This window comes from Bombina bombina, chromosome 3 (assembly GCF_027579735.1).
Source record: "Bombina bombina isolate aBomBom1 chromosome 3, aBomBom1.pri, whole genome shotgun sequence".
Lineage (NCBI taxonomy): Eukaryota > Metazoa > Chordata > Amphibia > Anura > Bombinatoridae > Bombina > Bombina bombina.
The window spans coordinates 188,764,216-188,788,832 of NC_069501.1; the positions used below are offsets into that span (position 1 = coordinate 188,764,216).

The 24,617-nt window shown below is 42.3% G+C and overlaps 1 protein-coding gene across 1 annotated transcript in view; it reads left to right on the forward strand.

Moving 5' to 3' along the window:
- Window positions 1–24,617, forward strand: part of ST3GAL6 (ST3 beta-galactoside alpha-2,3-sialyltransferase 6) — a gene marked incomplete in the record, with an annotated part of 540,680 nt that overhangs the window by 502,188 nt on the left and 13,875 nt on the right. Inside the window, 2 exon segments of the mRNA XM_053706049.1 lie at window positions 15,713–15,899; window positions 17,417–17,554. Coding sequence (XP_053562024.1) covers window positions 15,713–15,899; window positions 17,417–17,554 — 325 coding nt within the window.

Sequence of the window (24,617 nt, forward strand, 5' to 3'; positions counted from 1 at the left end):
GCCGGAGTAGTTAAGATCATATTGCTGTTTCTCGGCCATCTGAGGAGTGAGTAAACTTCAGATCAGGGGACAGCAGGCAGATTAATCTGCAAAGAGGTATGTAGCAGTTTATTATTTTCTGACATGGAATTGATGAGAAAATCCTGCCATACCGTTATAATGTAAACTCAGCCTTGAATGCAGTAGATGTAGCTGATATCAGGCTGTCATGTATGTATATTTTACACTTCAGTTTTCTGGGAAATGGTACTTCTCTGGCTTTTAAACTGTATACATAGACTTAACCTATTTTGCAGGGACTTGCAATAGGTTTTAAATGACAATTAATTATTGAGGTAAAATGTTTTTTTGCTGGCATGTAAAAACGTTTTTTTCTCTGAGGTACTGGGTGAAAAAATGTTTTGGGCACTTTTTTTCCACTTGGCAATAGTTTTGATTTAAATTAGAGCAGTTCACTGATCCCTCTCACTGTTATGTGTGTGGGGGAGGGGCCATTTTGGTGCTTTCACTATGCATCAGAAAAACTCAGTCAGAGGTTCATTTTCTTCCTGCATGATCCGGTTCATCTCTACAGAGTTCAGGGATCTCAAGAGTCTTTTTTGAGGGAAGTAATCATACAGCAGAGCTGTGCTGATTGTATTGACTGTGATATAAAAAACGTTTATTTGTGTATTTTTTTTGTGCTGCCTGGGTTAGTTATCATTTGCTGAGGGGAACAATCCTTTGCTAAAACTGTATATTCTGACAAAGATTGATGCTATAACTTAATTATTTTATCTGTTATAATATTTTTCTGTGCTTCTTAAAGGCACAGTTCGTTTTCATATTATTTGTAAATTACTTTGAAAAGTATTTCCAAGTTGCTGTTTATTTGCTAGTGTGTTAAACATGTCTGATTCAGAGGAAGATATCTGTGCTATATGTGTTAATGCCAAAGTGGAGCCCAATAGAAATTTATGTACTAAATGTATTGATGCTACTTTAAAAAATAGTCAATCTGTACAAATTGAACATATTTCACCAAACAACGAGGGGAGAGTTATGCCGACTAACTCGCCTCACGTGTCAGTACCTGCATCTCCCGCTCAGGAGGTGCGTGATATTGTAGCGCCGAGTGCATCTGGGCGGCCATTACAAATCACATTACAAGATATGGCTACTGTTATGACTGAAGTTTTGGCTAAACTACCAGAACTAAGAGGTAAACGTGATCACTCTGGGATGAGAACAGAGTGCGCTGATAATGCAAGGGCCATGTCTGATACTGCGTCACAGTTTGCAGAACATGAAGACGGAGAGCTTCATTCTGTGGGTGACGGTTCTGATCCAAATAAACTGGACTCAGACATTTCAAATTTTAAATTTAAGCTTGAGAACCTCCGTGTGTTACTAGGGGAGGTATTAGCGGCTCTGAATGATTGTAACACAGTTGCAATCCCAGAAAAAATGTGTAGGTTGGATAAATATTTTGCGGTACCGACGAGTACTGACGTTTTTCCTATACCTAAGAGACTTACTGACATTGTTACTAAGGAGTGGGATAGACCCGGTGTGCCTTTCTCACCCCCTCCTATATTCAGAAAAATGTTTCCAATAGACGCCGCCACACGGGACTTATGGCAAATGGTCCCTAAGGTGGAGGGAGCAGTTTCTACTTTAGCTAAGCGTACCACTATCCCAGTGGAGGATAGCTGTGCTTTTTCAGATCCAATGGATAAAAAATTAGAGGGTTACCTTAAGAAAATGTTTGTTCAACAAGGGTTTATATTGCAACCTCTTGCATGTATTGCGCCTGTCACGGCTGCAGCAGCATTTTGGTTTGAGTCTCTGGAAGAGACACTTCAATCATCCACACTAGATGACATCACACACAAACTTAAATTCCTTAAGTTAGCTAATTCATTTATTTCAGATGCCGTAGTACATTTAACTAAACTTGCGGCTAAAAATTCAGGATTCGCCATTCAGGCACGCAGAGCTCTGTGGCTAAAATCCTGGTCAGCTGATGTTACGTCTAAATCTAAATTGCTTAATATTCCTTTCAAAGGGCAGACCTTATTCGGGCCCGGCTTGAAAGAGATTATTGATGACATTACAGGAGGTAAAGGTCATGCCCTGCCTCAGGACAAGGCCAAAGCCAAGGCTAGACAGTCCAATTTTCGTTCCTTTCGTAATTTCAAAGCAGGAGCAGCATCAACTTCCTCTGCACCAAAACAGGAAGGAGCTGTTGCTCGCTACAGACAAGGCTGGAAACCTAACCAGTCCTGGAACAGGGGCAAACAGGCCAGAAAACCTGCTGCTGCCCCTAAGACGGCATGAATTGAGGGCCCCCGATCCGGGACCGGATCTAGTGGGGGGCAGACTTTCCCTCTTCGCCCAGGCTTGGGCAAGAGATGTTCAGGATCCCTGGGCGTTAGAGATCATATCTCAGGGATACCTTCTGGACTTCAAATCCTCTCCCCCAAGAGGGAGATTTCATCTGTCAAGGTTGTCAACAAACCTAACAAAGAAGGAAGCGTTTCTACGCTGCGTACAAGATCTTTTATTAATGGGAGTGATCCATCCAGTTCCGCGGTTGGAACAAGGACAAGGGTTTTACTCAAATCTGTTTGTAGTTCCCAAAAAAGAGGGAACCTTCAGGCCAATCTTGGATTTAAAGATCCTAAACAAATTCCTAAGAGTTCCATCGTTCAAGATGGAAACTATTCGAACAATTTTGCCCATGATCCAAGAGGGTCAGTACTTGACCACAGTGGATTTAAAGGATGCTTACCTTCACATACCGATTCACAGAAGTCATTACCGGTATCTAAGGTTTGCCTTTTTAGACAGGCATTACCAGTTTGTAGCTCTTCCATTCGGACTGGCTACGGCTCCAAGAATCTTCACAAAGGTTCTGGGCACTCTTCTGGCGGTACTAAGACCGCAAGGAATTTCAGTAGCTCCGTACTTAGACGACATACTGATACAAGCTTCAAGCTTTCAAACTGCCAAATCTCATACAGAGATAGTACTGGCATTTCTAAGGTCGCATGGATGGAAAGTGAACGAAGAGAAAAGTTCTCTCTTTCCACTCACAAGAGTTCCCTTCCTGGGGACTCTGATAGATTCTGTAGAAATGAAGATTTACCTGACAGAGGACAGGTTAACAAAACTTCAAAGTGCATGCCGTGTCCTTCATTCCATTCAAGAGACCAGAAATTCTCTTCTATGGTGGCTTTATCGGCCACATCTGTCCAGGGGAATGCCATTGAGCAGGCCAGACTGGTCAATTGTAACAACAGACGCCAGCCTACTAGGTTGGGGCGCTGTCTGGAATTCTCTGAAGGCTCAGGGACTATGGAATCAGGAGGAGAGTCTTCTTCCAATAAACATTCTGGAATTGAGAGCAGTCCTCAATGCTCTTCTGGCTTGGCCCCAGTTAGCAACTCGGGGGTTCATCAGGTTCCAGTCGGACAACATCACGACTGTAGCTTATATCAACCATCAGGGAGGGACAAGAAGCTCCCTAGCAATGATGGAAGTATCGAAGATAATTCGCTGGGCAGAGTCTCACTCTTGCCACCTGTCTGCAATCCACATCCCGGGAGTGGAGAACTGGGAGGCGGATTTCTTAAGTCGTCAGACTTTTCATCCGGGGGAGTGGGAACTTCATCCAGAGGTCTTTGCCCAAATACTTCGACGTTGGGGCAAACCAGAGATAGATCTCATGGCGTCTCGACAGAACGCCAAGCTTCCGCGCTACGGGTCCAGATCCAGGGATCCGGGAGCGGTCCTGATAGATGCCTTGACAGCACCATGGACCTTCAGGATGGCTCATGTGTTTCCACCTTTCCCGATGCTTCCTCGATTGATTGCCAGAATCAAACAGGAGAAAGCATCAGTGATTCTAATAGCGCCTGCATGACCACGCAGGACTTGGTATACAGATCTGGTGGACATGTCATTCTGTCCACCTTGGTCGTTACCTCTGAAACAGGACCTTCTGATTCAGGGTCCTTTCAAACATCAAAATCTAACTTCTCTGAAGCTGACTGCTTGGAAATTGAACGCTTGATCTTATCAAAGCGTGGTTTTTCTGAGTCAGTTATTGATACCTTAATACAGGCTAGGAAGCCTGTTACCAGAAAGATTTACCATAAAATATGGCGTAAATACCTATATTGGTGCGAATCCAAAGGTTACTCTTGGAGTAAGGTTAGGATTCCTAGGATATTGTCTTTTCTACAAGAAGGTTTAGAAAAGGGGTTATCCGCTAGTTCCTTAAAGGGACAGATCTCAGCTCTGTCCATTCTGTTACACAAGCGTCTGTCAGAAGTTCCAGACGTTCAGGCTTTTTGTCAGGCTTTGGCCAGGATTAAACCTGTGTTTAAAGCTGTGGCTCCACCATGGAGTTTAAACCTTGTTCTTAACGTTTTACAGGGTGTTCCGTTTGAACCCCTTCATTCCATTGATATAAAGTTGTTATCTTGGAAAGTTCTATTTTTAATGGCTATTTCCTCGGCTCGAAGAGTCTCTGAGTTATCAGCCTTACATTGTGATTCTCCTTATTTGATTTTTCACTCGGATAAGGTAGTTCTGCGTACTAAGCCTGGGTTCTTACCTAAGGTAGTCACTAACAGGAATATCAATCAGGAGATTGTTGTTCCATCCTTGTGCCCAAATCCTTCTTCGAGGAAGGAACGTCTTTTGCACAATCTGGATGTAGTTCGTGCCCTTAAATTTTATTTACAGGCAACTAAAGATTTTCGACAAACGTCTTCCCTGTTTGTCGTTTACTCTGGTCAGAGGAGAGGTCAAAAAGCTTCTGCTACCTCTCTCTCTTTTTGGCTTCGTAGCATAATTCGTTTAGCTTATGAGACTGCTGGACAGCAGCCTCCTGAAAGAATTACAGCTCATTCCACTAGAGCTGTGGCTTCCACTTGGGCCTTTAAGAATGAGGCCTCTGTTGAACAGATTTGCAAGGCTGCAACTTGGTCTTCGCTTCATACTTTTTCCAAATTTTACAAATTTGACACTTTTGCTTCCTCGGAGGCTATTTTTGGGAGAAAGGTTCTTCAGGCAGTGGTTCCTTCTGTATAAAGAGCCTGCCTATCCCTCCCGTCATCCGTGTACTTTTGCTTTGGTATTGGTATCCCACAAGTAATGATGACCCGTGGACTGATCACACTTAACAGAAGAAAACATAATTTATGCTTACCTGATAAATTCCTTTCTTCTGTAGTGTGATCAGTCCACGGCCCGCCCTGTTTTTTAAGGCAGGTAAATATTTTTTAAATTATACTCCAGTCACCACTACACCCTTGGCTTCTCCTTTCTCGTTGGTCCTTGGTCGAATGACTGGAGGTGACGTAGAGGGGAGGAGCTATATAGCAACTCTGCTGGGTGAATCCTCTTGCACTTCCTGTAGGGGAGCAGTTAATATCCCACAAGTAATGATGACCCGTGGACTGATCACACTACAGAAGAAAGGAATTTATCAGGTAAGCATAAATTATGTTTTTTGTGGGGGTACTCACCGGTACTGAGTGCCCCCACCTCTGCCAACTCATATTAGGTAATATTTGTAATCATCATGTAAATACTCTAGTTTTCACAAGAGGGGGCTGCAAAATGCATCAAATATTGTAAATAATGTAGTCCCTTTGCTTTTTTTCAAAGTTACTGAGCAGAATATATCAATTAATAATGAGTACAGGCACCTTTTCGTTTACAAAAAAGCACTGATTATTAGTATTACGATTTTACAGACATAAACACATGTTGCACCTGTGCACCTACATTGAAGCAATGCTCAGGCTCAGAGAGCTGGTGCTGGTTTATATGATGCAAATGTAATCCTCACTGACACAATACATGTCACTGGCTGCTGTCAGAACAGTCATGGTGTTTAATGCACTGGAAACCAGCAGCATATGCACACTGGCCACTGAAAAAGTATATTGCAAAAGTGCTTCTTTTATTTAATAACTAAAATGCATTCATTCACATTTCAAGTTTGACTATTGCTTTCCTTTAAAGGGAAAGTCAATCCTAGCGTTTGTGAAACGGAAAATCCGGCTCCAAACGGCGCCAATCCGGATTTCCCGCACGGCTATTGGCTAAGAGGTGAAAACTTAATCTCTTAGCAAAACAGCTATCTGCCATGGGCTGCCTGAGCAGCTTAGAACGGCAACGCTTGTTCCAATGGTAAATCCTAGTGTTTCACAAACTCTAGGATTGACTTTCACTTTAAGCTTTAACACAGTGAGTGGGAGATGACATGAACTAATCACCTCTTCTAATAAGAGTCAAGAAGTTAGCTCAGTTGGCTAATTGGCCAAACAGAATGGTTACAGGCTTTAATTCTGGAAAGGTCAATGCAGCTTTTATATCCTTTTGCAGTCAGTCAAGTGCCATTAACCCCTTTTGTGCTGAGGCAATCACTTTATCATTCTTCACTTTCAATCCTGTTGCCATTAACCCCTTTTGTGCTGAGGCAATCACTTTATCATACTTCATTCTTCACTTTCAATCCACTTTCAAGTAAATGGAAGAACTGTATCAAGAGGTCTAAGGACATTTCAGCTATAAATGATCAGTTCAGAGACCAGAAGCAATAATCACACAGCTCACTATATAGAACACAATATTACATCATCACCATTAACACTACACTAAATCATCAGAAGGCCTAGCCTCTTGCAATGCCTTGTTTGCAGAATGTGGCATATGTTAATAATGAGCATAATTATATGTTAATCAAATCTTGGTTAATGGCAAGGTCCAGTCCCCTCTCTCGCTCTAACCAAATACGTATATCCATATATTCCATTTTTCTTGTTGTTTTTTTTTTGGGGGGGGGGGGGTATTTTTTTTTTTTTTTTATAAAGACATGATGAGTACACGGATTTCATCCTTACTTATGGGATTACGCCTCCTGGTCAGGAGGAGGCAAAGAGCACCACAGCAGAGCTGTTATATAGCTCCTCCCTTCCCTCCCACTCCAGTCATTCTCTTTGCCTACGTTAGTGATAGGAAGAGGTAAAGTGAGGTGTTAGATTAGATTCTTCAATCAAGAGTTTATTATTTTTTAAGCAGTGCCAGAGAGTGCTGCTTTGTCCTAGGGTGTAGCCGTAGTCCATATCAGTCTCTTCAGTAGAGCTTTTGGTGGCTTTAGAGCAATGGGAACTGGTGGGACATAATTCTCACTGCGCCTCCCATACTGTGATGCTGCCCTTCTTATGATGGCCTAAGCAATATCTAACTCAGACCCTATCTTTTTCCACAGGGCTATAGGAGGGAAAGGACCTCTTAAATCTGTTGGAGCTGTCCTGCTGTCGAACAGCATTAAGGTAAGTGCAGTCTTTGTTATTCTGGGGCACAATTCCAATGGACTCAGAAAGGATTCTGCACTTATTCGTTTATATACATTTATTTTGCTTGGGAACATGGGCTCCTTATGTATAGAGGGCCTTCCTGCAATGACCGCATTTGTTCAGGCACTGGGCTAAGGTTGGACTATCGGTTATTTTTATTAAAACTTAGCTGAGAAGCTGTGTACATTTTTGACGCCCACGATGGGCGGGGCTACTTTTTGCGCGCTTTAGACTTGTCTAGAGACGCCGTGCAGTGTATCTGGGCATCTGTTCCGGAGTTCCGATTACGTTCAGGCATCTCTACTGTTCATTTATCAGGACATCGGGTGTTATGCTAGAACTGCATGGTTGAGAAAACAAGCGGTTGGTAGCGTTCATAAGCTCGACCTGAAACTTTGCTGGAAGGATCGGTCTGGAGACCGGGTGGCAGGTAGGCGCCTCAGTAGGTGCTGTTGAGGCGGAGAGGTGTCAGTTTTTTTTGTGGAGCAAATTATTTTTTAAAATGTTTAAATGTGAAACGTTTTTGTTTAGAGTTGTTTTTTACCATTTAAAGGCACAGTATCCTGTTATTTTTCAGGATTTATCTAAGGGCCAGTTTCTAGTATTAGTTTCGTTTTTGCACACTCTTGTTTAAATACAGTAAGAGAGTTGTGAGTTAAAAATTTAAAGGGCCAGTATAAATTAAAGGGCCAGTTTTTATTTTTTATTTTTTAAAAATGTTCATGATAAAAAATTGTCAAAGGCGGATGCTTCTCAGGAGTCTAACAATGAGATGCAGAGTATGCCGCAGCTTTCTCCCCAAGCGTCCCAACCTTTAACGCCCGCTCAAGCAGTGCCCTGTACTTCTTCTCAAGCTTCTGCTGCAGTTACATTAAAGGACATAGCTGCTGTTATGTCTTCTACAAATTCTGATGCATTATCTGCCTTTCCTATACTTCAAGGCAAACGTAAAAGAAGGACAACTATGTGGTCAATGAAGTTTCTGATGCTATAGGGGCAATCTCGGACGTACCCTCCCAGGGATCTGAGATGGAGGTTCTATCGGAAGGTGAAATTTCAGACTCAGGGAGTTCCTTACCTTTGTCTGATTCAGAAGTTGTCTCTTTCAGGTTTAAACTAGAACACCTCCGCCTGTTACTCAGGGAGGTTTTAGTTACTTTAGACGACTGTGACTCCACGGTAGTGGTCGTTCCTGAGAAATCGAGTAAGTTGGACAGATACTTCGAAGTTCCTTCTTACTCAGATGTTTTTCCAGTTCCCAAGCGAACTTCGGAGATTATTGCTAAGGAATGGGAGAGACCAGGTATTCCCTTCTCCTATTGGAGGGTCTACTTAAAAAGATCTATATTCACCAGGGTCTGCTATTGAAACCGACTGCATGCATTGCTACGGTCACCAGTGCGGCAGCTTATTGGTTTGATGCTCTTGCGGAATCTCTTAAGACTGAGACTTCTTTAGAGGAAATCCAGGATCGGATTAAAGCTCTGAAATTAGCAAACTCTTTCATAACAGATGGAAATTAGCAAACTCTTTCATAACAGATGCTTCTCTGCAAATTACTAAATTGGCGGCTAAGAGTTCAGGTTTTTCTATGCTAGCCCGCAGAGCCTTATGGTTGAAGCCTTGGTCTGCGGATGTATGATCTAAGCTCCTGGCAATTCCTTACAAGGGAAATACCTTGTTTGGGTCTGGATTGAAGGAAATCATTTTTGACATCACGGGAGGCAAGGGTCATCTCCTTCCTCAAGATAAAAGAAACAAACAGAAAGGACGACAAAGTAATTTTCGTTCCTTTTGAAATTTCAAGGGAAATTCCTTCTCTTCTTCATCTGAACAGTAAGGAAACTATTCGCAATCCAAGTCAACTTGGAGACCCAACCAATATTGGAACAAAGGTAAACTATCCAAGAAACCTGCTGCTGATTCCAAGTCAGCATGAAGGGTTTGCCCCCGATCCGGGACCGGATCTGGTAGGGGGCAGACTTTCCTTCTTCATTCAGGCTTGGGTGCGGGATGTTCAGGATCCCTGGGCTATAGAAATAGTTTCTCAGGGATACAAACTGGAGTTCAGAAATTATCCTCCCCTAGGAAGATTTCTTCTTTCAAGATTATCTGCAGACCAGATAAAAAGAGGCATTCTTACATTGTGTAAGAGACTTCTTCTCCATGGGAGTAATTTGTCCCGTTCCGGTACAGGAACACAGGCAGGGTTTTCTTTTGCATGATGTACCGAGTCCACGGATTCATCCTAACTTGTGGGATATTGTCCTTCCTGACAGGAAGTAGCAAAGAGAGCACCACAGCAGAGCTGTCTATATAGCTCCCCCCTTAACTCCACCCCCCAGTCATTCTCTTTGCTGGCTCTAAGCCGGAAGAGTAAAGAGAAGCGGTGTTAAACTGTTAGTTTTTATTTCATCTTCAATCAAGTCTAATTTCTCTGCAACTGACTGCTTGGAGATTGAATGCTTGATTCTATCAAAACGGGGTTTCTCTGAGTCAGTCATAAATACCTTGATTCAGGCTCGAAAGCCTGTTACCAAGAAAATTTATCATAAGATATGGCGTAAATATCTTTTTTGGTGCAAATCCAAAGGCTTCTCCTGGAGTAAAATCAGGATTCCTAGGATTTTGTATTTTCTCCAAGAGAAAGAGAAGACTTTGCTCAATCCAAGCCCACCTGTTTCATTCTACTAGAGCAGTAGCTTCCACATGGGCTTTTAAAAATGAAATCAGGCTTGGAACAAGGGTAAACAGGCCAAAAAGCCTGCTGCTGCCACTGAGTCAGCATGAAGGGGTAGCCCTCGATCCGGGACCAGATCTAGTAGGGGGCAGACTCTCTTTGCTCAGGCCTGGGCAAGAGACGTTCAGGATTCCTGGGCAGTAGAAATTGTAACCCAGGGATACCTTCTAGATTTCAAGGATTCCCCTCCAAGGGGGGAGGTTCCATCTTCCTCAATTGTCTGTAAACCCGACAAAAAGAGAGGCATTCTTACGCTGTCTAGAAGACCTTTTTACCATGGGAGCGATCTGCCCAGTTCCAAAAAAAAATTAGAGGGTCTCCTAAAGAAAATTTTTGTTCATCAAGGTTTTCTTCTTCAACCTATAGCATGCATTGTTCCTGTAACCACTGCAGCTGCTTTTGGTTTGAGGCTCTAGAACAGGGATCGCCAACCTTTTGGACCTCAGAGACCACTAAACTCACAATTTTGAATCCTGTGGACCACTAACATGATTTTTTTTAAAAAGGTACAGAATTTGATGGCGCATAATAATAATAATATATATATATATATACATATATATATATATATATATATATATATATATATATATATATATATATATATACACACACTGTACATAACTAGTATAACCATAGCTAAGTTTACATTATGTATATATGTACACATTTTTAAGAATTGGAATTAACTAACAATAACAGAACTGAGAGAAAACTTCCAAATGACAGATGAAGGGTGAGTGCCAACTTTTGAGCTGGAAACAGAGGCAGAAAGTGGGAAAAAATAATTGTTTAAAAGGACCACAAGACTTCCAAGTTACCTCCCCAATTAGGAATTATTCAAAACTTCATATGATCGTGGACAGACATTGGAGTCATAAAGTTTATTTCATAAAGCTCTCAATATGTATGTGAGCTAACCACGACTGATGTTACTGTATGTTACTGTATACTATAATATACTGGTGGGGTATGGCTGATCTGCTGTATAACAATTACTGGAATTCAGGTGGAATGGCTTTCTGCGCAGGAAAATTATTAGAATGCGGCACGACGGGGGTGACACCATCAGAGGAGGTTAATTCCTGCTTGATGGTGTCAAGGACCACCAACATCTTCTCGTGGACCACCAGTGGTCCACGGACCACTGGTTGGCGACCCCTGCTCTAGAAGAGGCTCTTCAGATGGAGACCCCACTAGATGATATTTTGGACAGAAATAAGGCTCTTAAATTGGCTAATTCTTTTATTACAGACGCCGCTTTTCATCTTGCTAAATTAGCGGCTAAGAAGTCAGGTTTTGCCATTTTAGCGCGTAGAGCGTTATGGCTTAAGTGCTGGTCAGCTGATGTGTCATCTAAATCTAAGCTCTGCGACTTGGTCGTTGCTTCATACCTTTTCAAAATTTTATAAATTTGATACTTTTGCTTCTTCGGAGGCTATTTTTGGGAGAAAGGTTTTGCAAGCAGTGGTGCCTTCCGTTTAGGTTCCTGTCTTGTCCCTCCCTTCATCCGTGTCCTAAAGCTTTGGTATTGGTATCCCACAAGTTAGTGTGAATCCGTGGACTCGGTACATCATGCAAAAGAAAACAAAATTTATGCTTACCTGATAAATTTCTTTCTTTTGCGATGTACCGAGTCCACGGCCCGCCCTGTCTATTCAAGACAGATAGTATTTTTTTATGTGAACTTCAGTCACCTCTGCATCTTATAGTTTCTCCTTTTCTTCCTTGGCCTTCGGTCGAATGACTAGGGGGGTGGAGTTAAGGGGGGGGCTATATAGACAGCTCTGCTGTGGTGCTCTCTTTGCTACTTCCTGTCAGGAAGGACAATATCCCACAAGTTAGGATGAATCCGTGGACTTGGTACATCGCAAAAGAAAGAAATGTATCAGGTAAGCATACATTTGTTTTTATTCAAATCTGTTTGTAGTTCCCAAAAAGGAGGGAACTTTCAGACCTATCTTAGACCTCAAGAGTCTAAACAAGTTTCTCAGAGTTCCATCATTCAAGATGGAAACTATTCGTTCCATCCTTCCATTGATCCAGGATTTAAAGGACGTATATCTTCATGTTCCTATCCACAGAGATCATCACAAGTTTCTAAGATTTGCCTTTCTGGACGAACACTCAGTTCGTGGCTCTTCCTTTCGGTATGGCCACGGCACCCAGAATTTTCACAAAGGTTCTGGGGTCCCTGCTGGCGGTTCTAAGACCGTGGGGCATTGCGGTGGCGCCTTATCTGGACGATATTCTAATCCAGGCGTCATCTTGTCAGCAAGCAAGGTCCCATACCGACATTGTGCTATCCTTCCTGAGAACTCACGGGTGGAAGGTAAATCTGGAAAAGAGTTCCTTAAAGGGACAGTCTAGGCCAAAATAAACTTTCATGATTCAGATAGAGCATGTAATTTTAAACAATTTTCCAATTTACTTTTATCACCAATTTTGCTTTGTTCTCTTGGTATTCTTAGTTGAAAGCTTAACCTAGGAGGTTCATATGCTAATTTCTTAGACCTTGAAGCCCACCCCTTTCAGACTGCATTTTAACAGTTTTTCACCACAAGAGGGTGTTAGTTCACGTATTTCATATAGATAACACTGTGCTCGTGCACGAGAAGTTATCTGTGAGCAGGCACTGATTGGCTAGACTGCAAGTGTGTCAAAAGAACTGAAAAAAGGGGCAGTTTGCAGAGGCTTAGATACAAGATAATCACAGAGGTTAAAAGTATATTATTATAACTGTGTTGGTTATGCAAAACTGGGAAATGGGTAATAAAGGGATTATCTATCTTTTAAAACAATAAAAATTATGGTGTAGACTGTCCCTTTAATCCCGAAGACAAGGGTGACCTTCTTGGGAACTCTACTCAATTCTGTATCCATGAAAAATTTTCTGATGGACGTCAGAAAATCAAAGATTCTGGATACATGTCGAGCCCTTCAGTCCACTGCTCAGCCGTCAGTGGCCCAGTGCATGGAGGTAATCTGATTGATGGTGGCGGCAATGGACATGATACCGTTTGCTCGGTTTCACCTCAGGCCTCTGCAGTTAAGCATGCTCAGGCAGTGGAATGGAGATTATACGGATTTGTCTCCTCGAATAACCCTGGATCAGGAGACGAGGGACTCTCTTCAATGGTGGTTGTCTCTGGGTCATCTATCCCAGGGGACATGCTTTCGCCGACCGAGGAGTTCCTTAGCAATGACCGAAGTAGCCAAAATAATCCGGTGGGCGTAGGCACATTCTTGCCATCTGTCAGCGATCCACATCCCAGGGGTGGACAACTGGGAGGCGGATTTTCTGAGCAGGCAGACTTTTCATCCGGGGGAGAGGGAACTTCATCAGGAAATATTCTTCAACCTGATTCTCAAATGGGGTCGCCCGGAGTTGGATCTCATGGCATCTCGTCAGAATGCCAAGCTCCCGAGATACGGGTCCAGGTCCAGGGACCCCCAGGCGGAACTGATAGATGCTTTGGCAGTTCCTTGGTCCTTCAGCCTAGCATATCTATTCCCCCCGTTTGCTCTCCTTCCCCGGGTTATTGCTCGAATCAAACAGGAGAAGGCATCAGTGATCCTCATAGCTCCTGCGTGGCCTTGCAGGCTTTGCTATGCCGATCTGGTGGACATGTCATCCCTGCCACCTTGGAAACTTCCATTGAGGAAGGACCTTCTCATTCAAGGATCCTTCCTTCACCCAAATCTAGCTTCTCTGCAGCTGACTACTTGGAGATTGAACGCTTAATTCTATCCAAGCGGGGTTTCTCTGACTCGGTCATAGAAACCTTAATTCAGGCGTGTAAGCCTGTAACTAGAAGGATTTACCATAAGATATGGCGTAAATATCTTTATTGGTGTGAATCCAAAGGCTAGTCATGGAGTAGGGTCAGGATTCCCAGGATTTTGTCTTTTCTCCAAGAAGGATTGGAGAAGGGTTTATCGGCAAGTTCTTTAAAGGTTCAGATTTCTGCCTTATCTATTTTGCTACACAAGCGTCTGGCAGATGTCCCAGATGTTCAATCTTTTTGTCAGTCTTTGGTTAGAATCAGGCCTGTGTTTAAACCAATTGCTCCTCCATGGAGTCTGAATTTAGTTCTAAAAGTTCTTCAAGGGGCTTAGTTTGAGCCTATGCATTCCTTAGATATTAAGTTGTTATCTTGGAAAGTTTTGTTTCTTGTTGCCATTTCTTCAGCTCGAAGAGTGTCTGAGCTTTCGGCATTGCAATATAATTCACCTTACCTTATTTTTCATTCGGATAAGGTAGTTTTACGTTCTAAACTTGGTTTTCTGCCTAAGGTTGTTTCTGACAGGAACATTAATCAGGAGATTGTGGTTCCTTTCTTGTGCCCTAATACTTCTTCTCAAAAGGAACGTCTTTTGCACAATTTGGACGTGGTCCGTGCTTTGAAGTTTTATTTGCAAGCGACTAAGGACTTTCGTCAGTAGTCTTCTTTGTTTGTTTTCTCTGGGAAACGTAAGGGTCAGAAAGCTACGGCTACCTCTTTCTTTTTGGCTGAAGAGTATCATCCGTTTTGCATATGAGACTGCTGGACAGCAGCCTCCTGAAAGAATTACGGCTCATTCCACTTGGGCGGTTGCTTCCTCATGGGCATTCAAAATTGAAGCTTCTGTAGAACAGATTTGCAAGGCTGCAACTTGGTCCTCTCTTCATACTTTTTCTAAATTTTACAAATTTGATACTTTTGCTTCTGCTGAGGCTGTTTTTGGGAGAAAGGTTCTTCAAGCTGTGGTGCCTTCTGTTAAGGTTTCCTGTCTTGTCCCTCCCTTATCATCCGTGTACTCTAGCTTTGGTATTGTATCCCACAAGTAAGGATGAAATCCGTGGACTCATTGTGTCTTTAAAAAGAAAAGATAATGTATGCTTACCTGATAAATTTGTTTCTTTTTAGACACAATGAGTCCACGGCCCGCCCTGTTTCTCTGAGACAGGTTATTAGTTTTTGTAAACTTCAGACACCTCTGCACCTTGGCTTTTCCTTTCTCTTCCTAACTTCGGTCGAATGACTGGAGTGGGAGGGAAGGGAGGAGCTATATAACAGCTCTGCTGTGGTGCTCTTTGCCTCCTCCTGCTGACCAGGAGGCGTAATCCCATAAGTAAGGATGACATCCGTGGACTCATTGTTTCTAAAAAGAAACAAATTTATCAGGTAAGCATAACATTTTTTATTTTTTATTTTGGTAAAACGGATGTTTCTATGTTTTTAATAACTTTGTTAGAGTATGTTATTATTGAATTGTTGCCTGCATATAATTCTGTGTTTAACTTCTGCAAAGGGGTTGAACACACCATTATCATCAGCTTCATCAATGCACTACTACTAGGTCCTAGCTGAACACATCTGGTGAGCTAATATCAAGAGACGTGTGTAGAAACCAATCACCAGCTAGCTCCCAGTAGTGCATTTGGACAAAGGTTACTAAGAGACAAAGTCAATTTCATAAGAGAAATAGATTGAATGCTCTATCTGAATCATGAAAGGCTCAGTTTTACATGGACATTCAATTCCTGTTAGCTTTAAAATAAACTTTATGCAAAAATATTTTTATATTTAGACTAATTGGATGATTTTGACTAACATGTTTTCTTTTACAGAATGAATGATGGTCCTGTAATAGGCTATGAAGATGATGTTGGGCAAAAGACCACTTTTAGACTCTGTTATCCAGAGTCCATATTTGCAGATAAATTTCACTATGATCCTAACACTACTGTTATCCTCCTGATGTTCAAGCCGCATGATGTTAAGTGGCTGGCAGAAATGCTAATGCATAGACGTGTAGTAAGTGTATTTTCTAATTCAAGTGTAGCAACAGAAATATAGATTTGTGTCTTATTAAAGGAAAAGCATAATGTTACTGGCTATCTAAAGATTTTTTTCTTTGGGATGTACTTGTACAAAGAACATATTTTGTCAGTGAAGAGGACAAACCGGAAGGTGTTGTCAAACATAGCACAATCATATCATCTGTTCGCTGTTTAGGTATTCGTACTGACAGGCAGCTGACATCAAATAATGTTTTTATTTGATTCAAATCACTAAACATAACCTCAGTAGAATATATTGAGTAAGAGGCTTTCACAATTAAAGCTTGAGCTGTTTTACTGACATGTGTCTACTTGTACAGCTGTATCAGAAATTAATACACCTGCTGTCAGAACACCTTTTGCACTTTGAGCCATATGTTGTATATACGCTTTCCAGTTTAATGACATGAGTTAAATCCCCTGTTATGGGCTCTGTTGTATTTGGATTAACAAAAGTAGTGATAACCGTAAAGAACAGGATGTGGTTTGGCAAGCCTTGTGAATGTTCCGGGTTGCCTGAACTTAAATTTATCTTCTGTTATTCAGAAGTCTGTCCTTTATTATCAGCAATATTTGTATACTGCTATCTGTAGTCTTTGGGACACCTGTCTGTTACTTATTAGTATGCTACGGAACAGCCTTTGCATATAGACTGTAAATATTAGGAGACATATATTATATATATATATATATATATATATATATATATGTGTGTGTATATTCACAGAGGCTAGTGCACTAGCACAAACAGGTGTCCATTTGCCAGGGTGCTGAATGCAGGTAGAGATAAAGGTAATAGAAGACAGCACTCGCTGGGCTTAAGGATAAGCAATAGAAGCTTTTATTTACGTGACGTTTCGGGGACAGCTCCCCTTCCTCAGACCGGTTCGTGAAAATTACACTTGCTCAGGCGGTCTGAGGAAGGAGTGTATACCCCGAAATGTCACGCTAGTAAACTTTTTGTTTGTTTCAAACCCAGTGAGTGGAATTTTCTTGCACCCTGGTTCGTGATATAACCCGTTTTTTTTGAGAGTGCTCTGCCTTGGAGATTTCTCTCTCTGTCTCTCTCTCTGTATCTCGTTCTCTCTCTGTCTGTCTCTCTCTCTGTGTCTCGCTCTCTCTCATTGAATCAAGCCATTTTTCAGTTATACAAAAAGAGATTATAACCACACTAAACTAAAGAGATTTGTGCACACAAAGTACATCTAGATCAAAAACTGCAAAATAATCATCTTATTAATAATGGCTGCATTACTTGAGGATTTTATGATTCTCTGGCTATTTTAGGAGGCCTGGCAACTGTGAACAGCAGGGGATGAGCTTTTGGCACCTTTGGTAGCATTTCCAGATTATAGTCTGGAGTGTGTGTACCAGACATACCCTTTGAACACACCTTTTTTAGCAACACCTAGAAATGTCAAGTGTATGGGAATTGCTTGTAAGTTCTCTGTTTATCTCTTAACACACTTCTTCCTTTTCTGTTTGTCATAGTCTACGTATGGTTTTTGGAGGAAGCCTGCCATGCAAATGATCTACCAACCCCATCAGCTCAGGGTATTAAATCCATACATTGTCCAACAAGTATCCCACAATCTTCTGAATTTTCCCACACACTTTTCAAAAACTGAAGTAAGTGTTGTAATCTCTTTGTACAGTTTGTGCATTACTTTTTTTTATGTAAGATGATGTGTCCATAACATGTGGGATATATTTCTCCAACATAGGTGTGTCCGGTCCACGGCGTCATCCTTACTTGTGGGATATTCTCCTCCCCAACAGGAAATGGCAAAGAGCCCAGCAAAGCTGGTCACATGATCCCTCCTAGGCTCCGCCTTCCCCAGTCATTCTCTTTGCCGTTGTACAGGCAACATCTCCACGGAGATGGCTTAGAGTTTTTTGGTGTTTAAATGTAGTTTTTATTCTTCAATCAAGAGTTTGTTATTTTAAAATAGTGCTGGTATGTACTATTTACTCTGAAAAGAGATGAAGATTTCTGTTTGTAAGAGGAAAATGATTTTAGCAACCGTTACTAAAATCGATGGCTGTTTCCACACAGGACTGTTGAGAGGAATTAACTTCAGTTGGGGGAAACAGTGAGCAGACTTTTGCTGCTTGAGGTATGACACATTTCTAACAAGACTTGGTAATGCTGGAAGCTGTCATTTTCCCTATGGGATCCGGTAAGCCATTTTTATTAAATTAGAATAAAGGGCCTCACAAGGGCTTAAAGACTGGTAGACTTTTTTCTGGGCTAAAACGATTGATTTATAAGCATTTTTAATAGTTTATAGCTTTGAGGAGTTATTTCATTCTTGGGAATTATGTTAAATAACCGGCAGGCACTGTATTGGACACCTTTTTCACTGGGGGCCTTCTCTAATCATAGGCAGAGCCTCATTTTCGCGCCTCTATTGCGCAGTTGTTTTTGGGAAGCAAGGCATGCAGATGCATGTGTGAGGAGCTCAGATACATAGAAAAAGCTTACTGAAGGCGTCATTTGGTATCGTATTCCCCTCTGGGCTTGGTTGGGTCTCAGCAAAGCAGATACCAGGGACTGTATAGGGGTTAAATATAAAAACGGCTCCGGTTCCGTTATTTTAAGAGTTAAAGCTTTGGTGTGCAATACTTTTAAGGCTTTAAGACACTGTGGTGAAATTTTGGTGAATTTTGAACAATTCCTTCATACTTTTTCACATTTTCAGTAATAAAGTGTTCAGTTTAAAATTTAAAGTGACAGTAACGGTTTTATTTTAAAACGTTTTTTGTACTTTGTTATCAAGTTTATGCCTGTTTAACATGTCTGAACTATCAGATAGACTATGTTCTGTATGTGAGGAAGCCAAGGTTCCTTCTCATTTAAATAGATGTGATGTATGTGACACAAAATTTAGAGAAAATGATGCCCAAGATGATTCCTCAAGTGAGGGGAGTAAGCATGGTACTGCATCATCCCCTCCTTCGTCTACGCCAGTCTTGCCCACACAGGAGGCCCCTAGTACATCTAGTGCGCCAATACTCCTTACTATGCAACAATTAACGGCTGTAATGGATAATTCTATCAAAAACATTTTAGCCAAAATGCCCACTTATCAGCGAAAGCGCGACTGCTCTGTTTTAGAAAATACCGAAGAGCATGAGGACGCTGATGATAATGGTTCTGAAATGCCCCTACACCAGTCTGAGGGGGCCAGGGAGGTTTTGTCTGAGGGAGAAATTTCAGATTCAGGGAAAATTTCTCAACAAGCTGAACCTGATGTGATTACATTCAAATTTAAATTGGAACATCTCCGCGCTCTGCTTAAGGAGGTGTTATCTACTCTGGATGATTGTGACAATTTGGTCATTCCAGAGAAATTATGTAAGATGGACAAGTTCCTAGAGGTCCCGGGGCCCCCCGAAGCTTTTCCTATACCCAAGCGGGTGGCGGACATTGTAAACAAAGAATGGGAAAGGCCCGGCATACCTTTTGTCCCTCCCCCTATATTTAAGAAATTGTTTCCTATGGTCGACCCCAGAAAGGACTTATGGCAGACAGTCCCCAAGGTCGAGGGGGCGGTTTCTACTCTAAACAAACGCACTACTATCCCTATAGAAGATAGTTGTGCTTTCAAAGATCCTATGGATAAAAAATTAGAGGGTTTGCTTAAAAAGATGTTTGTTCAGCAAGGTTACCTTCTACAACCAATTTCATGCATTGTTCCTGTCACTACAGCAGCGTGTTTCTGGTTCGATGAACTAGAAAAGTCGCTCAATAAAGATTCTTCTTATGAGGAGATTATGGACAGAATTCATGCTCTTAAATTGGCTAATTCTTTTACTTTAGACGCCACTTTGCAATTGGCTAGATTAGCGGCGAAAAATTTGGGGTTTGCTATTGTAGCGCGCAGAGCGCTTTGGCTAAAATCTTGGTCAGCGGATGCGTCTTCCAAGAACAAATTGCTTAACATACCTTTCAAGGGGAAAACGCTGTTTGGCCCTGACTTGAAAGAGATTATTTCAGATATCACTGGGGGTAAGGGCCACGCCCTTCCTCAGGATAGGTCTTTCAAGGCTAAAAATAAACCAAATTTTCGTCCCTTTCGCAGAAACGGACCAGCCCCAAGTTCTACATCCTCTAAGCAAGAGGGTAATACTTCTCAAACCAAGCCAGCCTGGAGGCCAATGCAAGGCTGGAACAAAGGTAAGCAGGCCAAGAAACCTGCCACTGCTACCAAGACAGCATGAGATGTTGGCCCCCGATCCGGGACCGGATCTGGTGGGGGGCAGACTTTCTCTCTTCGCTCAGGCTTGGGCAAGAGATGTTCTGGATCCTTGGGCGCTAGAAATAGTCTCCCAAGGTTATCTTCTGGAATTCAAGGAGCTACCCCCAAGGGGGAGGTTCCACAGGTCTCAATTGTCTTCAGACCACATAAAAAGACAGGCATTCTTACATTGTGTAGAAGACCTGTTAAACATGGGAGTGATTCATCCTGTTCCATTAGGAGAACAAGGGATGGGATTCTACTCCAATCTGTTCATAGTTCCCAAAAAAGAGGGAACATTCAGACCCATCTTAGATCTCAAGATCCTAAACAAATTTCTCAAGGTTCCATCGTTCAATATGGAAACCATTCGGACAATTCTTCCTACCATCCAGGAAGGTCAATTCATGACCACGGTGGATTTAAAGGATGCGTATCTACATATTCCTATCCACAAGGAACATCATCGGTTCCTAAGGTTCGCCTTTCTGGACAAGCATTTCCAGTTTGTGGCACTTCCATTCGGATTAGCCACTGCTCCAAGAATTTTCACAAAGGTACTAGGGTCCCTTCTAGCGGTGCTAAGACCAAGGGGCATTGCAGTAGTACCTTACTTGGACGACATACTGATTCAAGCGTCGTCTCTACCTCAAGCAAAGGCTCATACGGACATTGTCCTGGCCTTTCTCAGATCTCACGGGTGGAAAGTGAACGTAGAAAAAAGTTCTCTATCTCCGTCAACAAGAGTTCCCTTCTTGGGAACAATAATAGACTCCTTAGAAATGAGGATTTTTCTGACAGAGGCCAGAAAATCAAAACTTCTAAGCGCTTGTCAAGTACTTCATTCTGTTCTTCTTCCTTCCATAGCGCAGTGCATGGAAGTAATAGGTTTGATGGTCGCGACAATGGACATAGTTCCTTTTGCGCGAATTCATCTAAGACCATTACAACTGTGCATGCTCAGTCAGTGGAATGGGGATTATACAGACTTGTCTCCGACGATACAAGTAGATCAGAGGACCAGAGATTCACTCCGTTGGTGGCTGACCCTGGACAACCTGTCACAAGGGATGAGCTTCCGCAGACCAGAGTGGGTCATTGTCACGACCGACGCCAGTCTGGTGGGCTGGGGCGCGGTCTGGGAACCCCTGAAAGCTCAGGGTCTTTGGTCTCGGGAAGAATCTCTTCTCCCGATAAATATTCTGGAACTGAGAGCGATATTCAATGCTCTCAAGGCTTGGCCTCAGCTAGCAAAGGCCAAATTCATACGGTTTCAATCAGACAACATGACGACTGTTGCGTATATCAACCATCAGGGGGGAACAAGGAGTCCCCTGGCGATGGAAGAAGTGACCAAAATAATTCAATGGGCGGAGACTCACTCCTGCCACTTGTCTGCAATCCACATCCCAGGAGTGGAAAATTGGGAAGCGGATTTTCTGAGTCGTCAGACATTTCATCCGGGGGAGTGGGAACTCCATCCGGAAATCTTTGCCCAAATAATTCAATTGTGGGGCATTCCAGACATGGATCTGATGGCGTCTCGTCAGAACTTCAAGGTTCCTTGCTACGGGTCCAGATCCAGGGATCCCAAGGCGACTCTAGTGGATGCACTAGTAGCACCTTGGAGCTTCAACCTAGCTTATGTGTTCCCACCGTTTCCTCTCATTCCCAGGCTGGTAGCCAGGATCAAACAGGAGAGGGTATCGGTGATCTTGATAGCTCCTGCGTGGCCACGCAGGACTTGGTATGCAGATCTGGTGAATATGTCATCGGCTCCACCATGGAGGCTACCTTTGAGACAGGACCTTCTTGTTCAAGGTCCGTTCGAACATCCGAATCTGGCCTCACTCCAACTGACTGCTTGGAGATTGAACGCTTGATTTTATCAAAGCGAGGGTTCTCAGATTCTGTCATTGATACTCTTGTTCAGGCCAGAAAGCCTGTAACTAGAAAAATCTACCATAAAATATGGAAAAATTATATCTGTTGGTGTGAATCTAAAGGATTCCCATGGAACAAGATAAAAATTCCTAAGATTCTATCCTTTCTTCAAGAAGGTTTGGAGAAAGGATTATCTGCAAGTTCTTTGAAGGGACAGATTTCTGCTTTATCTGTTTTACTTCACAAAAAGCTGGCGGCTGTGCCAGATGTTCAAGCTTTTGTTCAGGCTCTGGTTAGAATCAAGCCTGTTTACAAACCTTTGACTCCTCCTTGGAGTCTTAATTTAGTTCTTTCAGTTCTTCAGGGGGTTCCGTTTGAACCCCTACATTCCGTTGATATCAAGTTATTATCTTGGAAAGTTTTGTTTTTGGTTGCAATTTCTTCTGCTAGAAGAGTTTCAGAGTTATCTGCTCTGCAGTGTTCTCCTCCTTATCTGGTGTTCCATGCAGATAAGGTGGTTTTGCGTACTAAACCTGGTTTTCTTCCGAAAGTTGTTTCTAACAAAAATATTAACCAGGAGATAGTCGTGCCTTCTTTGTGTCCGAATCCAGTTTCAAAGAAGGAACGTTTGTTGCACAATTTGGATGTAGTTCGTGCTCTAAAATTCTATTTAGAGGCTACAAAGGATTTCAGACAAACATCTTCCTTGTTTGTTGTTTATTCTGGTAAAAGGAGAGGTCAAAAAGCAACTTCTACCTCTCTCTCTTTTTGGCTTAAAAGCATCATCAGATTGGCTTATGAGACTGCCGGACGACAGCCTCCTGAAAGAATCACAGCTCATTCCACTAGGGCCGTGGCTTCCACATGGGCCTTCAAGAACGAGGCTTCTGTTGATCAGATATGTAAGGCAGCGACTTGGTCTTCACTGCACACTTTTACTAAATTTTACAAATTTGATACTTTTGCTTCTTCTGAGGCTATTTTTGGGAGAAAGGTTTTGCAAGCCGTGGTGCCTTCCATCTAGGTGACCTGATTTGCTCCCTCCCATCATCCGTGTCCTAAAGCTTTGGTATTGGTTCCCACAAGTAAGGATGACGCCGTGGACCGGACACACCAATGTTGGAGAAAACAGAATTTATGTTTACCTGATAAATTACTTTCTCCAACGGTGTGTCCGGTCCACGGCCCGCCCTGGTTTTTTAATCAGGTCTGATGATTTATTTTCTCTAACTACAGTCACCACGGTATCATATGATTTCTCCTATGCAAATATTCCTCCTTTACGTCGGTCGAATGACTGGGGAAGGCGGAGCCTAGGAGGGATCATGTGACCAGCTTTGCTGGGCTCTTTGCCATTTCCTGTTGGGGAGGAGAATATCCCACAAGTAAGGATGACGCCGTGGACCGGACACACCGTTGGAGAAAGTAATTTATCAGGTAAACATAAATTCTGTTTTTCCGCCTTCAGGAGGACGTCAAGAACCCACAGAAGAGCTTTAATCCTTCCAGCCTCCTCTCCCCACTCAGTTTGTTCTTTGCTTCTGAGGAGAGAGGTGCTCTGCAAGCAAAATTGTATTATTTTCTATCTAATCATTTATTTGGACCTCAAACCTGATTTGAGACCCAGTACCCCTCTTCCATCTTTGCTCAGGGTAGACTGCAGGATAATTTCTCCAAGATACTAAATGAAGCAGGGGTAGGAATACCTCTGTTATGGCATGTCAGTACCCTCATGGGTAAATCTATCTGCTAATTGCCCTCATGCGTCACAGGGACCCCATTGCTTAGCCTCCACCTGAGGGTTTGCAGTTATATCCGCAAGTATTCTTTGCAGGATATTTGCTTTTACTGGATGGGCTCTGTACTGGATCAACATTCTGTGAGGGAAAAAGGCCTCAGCAAGCTGGGTAAGGTTCAGCACCCTGGATAGCGCTTGTTTATTGGTGGCTACATTTAAGCCACCAATAAGCAAGCGTAACTTAGGTTCTGAACCAAAAATAGGCTGGCTCCTAAGCTTTACATTTCTGCTTTTTATTTAGAGATAGCAAGAGAATGTAGAAAAATTTATAATAGGAGTAAATTAGAAAGTTGCTTAAAATTGCATGCTCTATCTGAATCCTGAAAGAAAAAAATGTGGGTTTAGTATCTCTTTAATTTTAGAATGCTATGGTACAAATTAATATGTAAATAAATAGTAAGTGTATAAAAGCAAAGTGTTGCAAAACTTCTCATATTATCACACTATACTTTTTAAAAATATGAACTGAGCAGGAGTAAAATGTTTGGCCAGCATTTTATTGTTAACCCCTTCCCACTGTTAGGACTTTCCATGCCATCCTAAATGCGGCACTGAACTGTACTTAAGCCATAGACGCTTCCTGAATGGGATCGAGGGCTGGAGGGAGCATCATAGGCGCTCCCCCCTGACACGATCCCATCATTGAATCACGCGATCGCATGAACGATAGTGTGATTTAAATTTTTACTTATTTGTTTACATTGGAATTTTGTTCTGATGTAGAAAAATAAGTACTGTCATGAAAGTTGTTCCACTATATATTTAACCT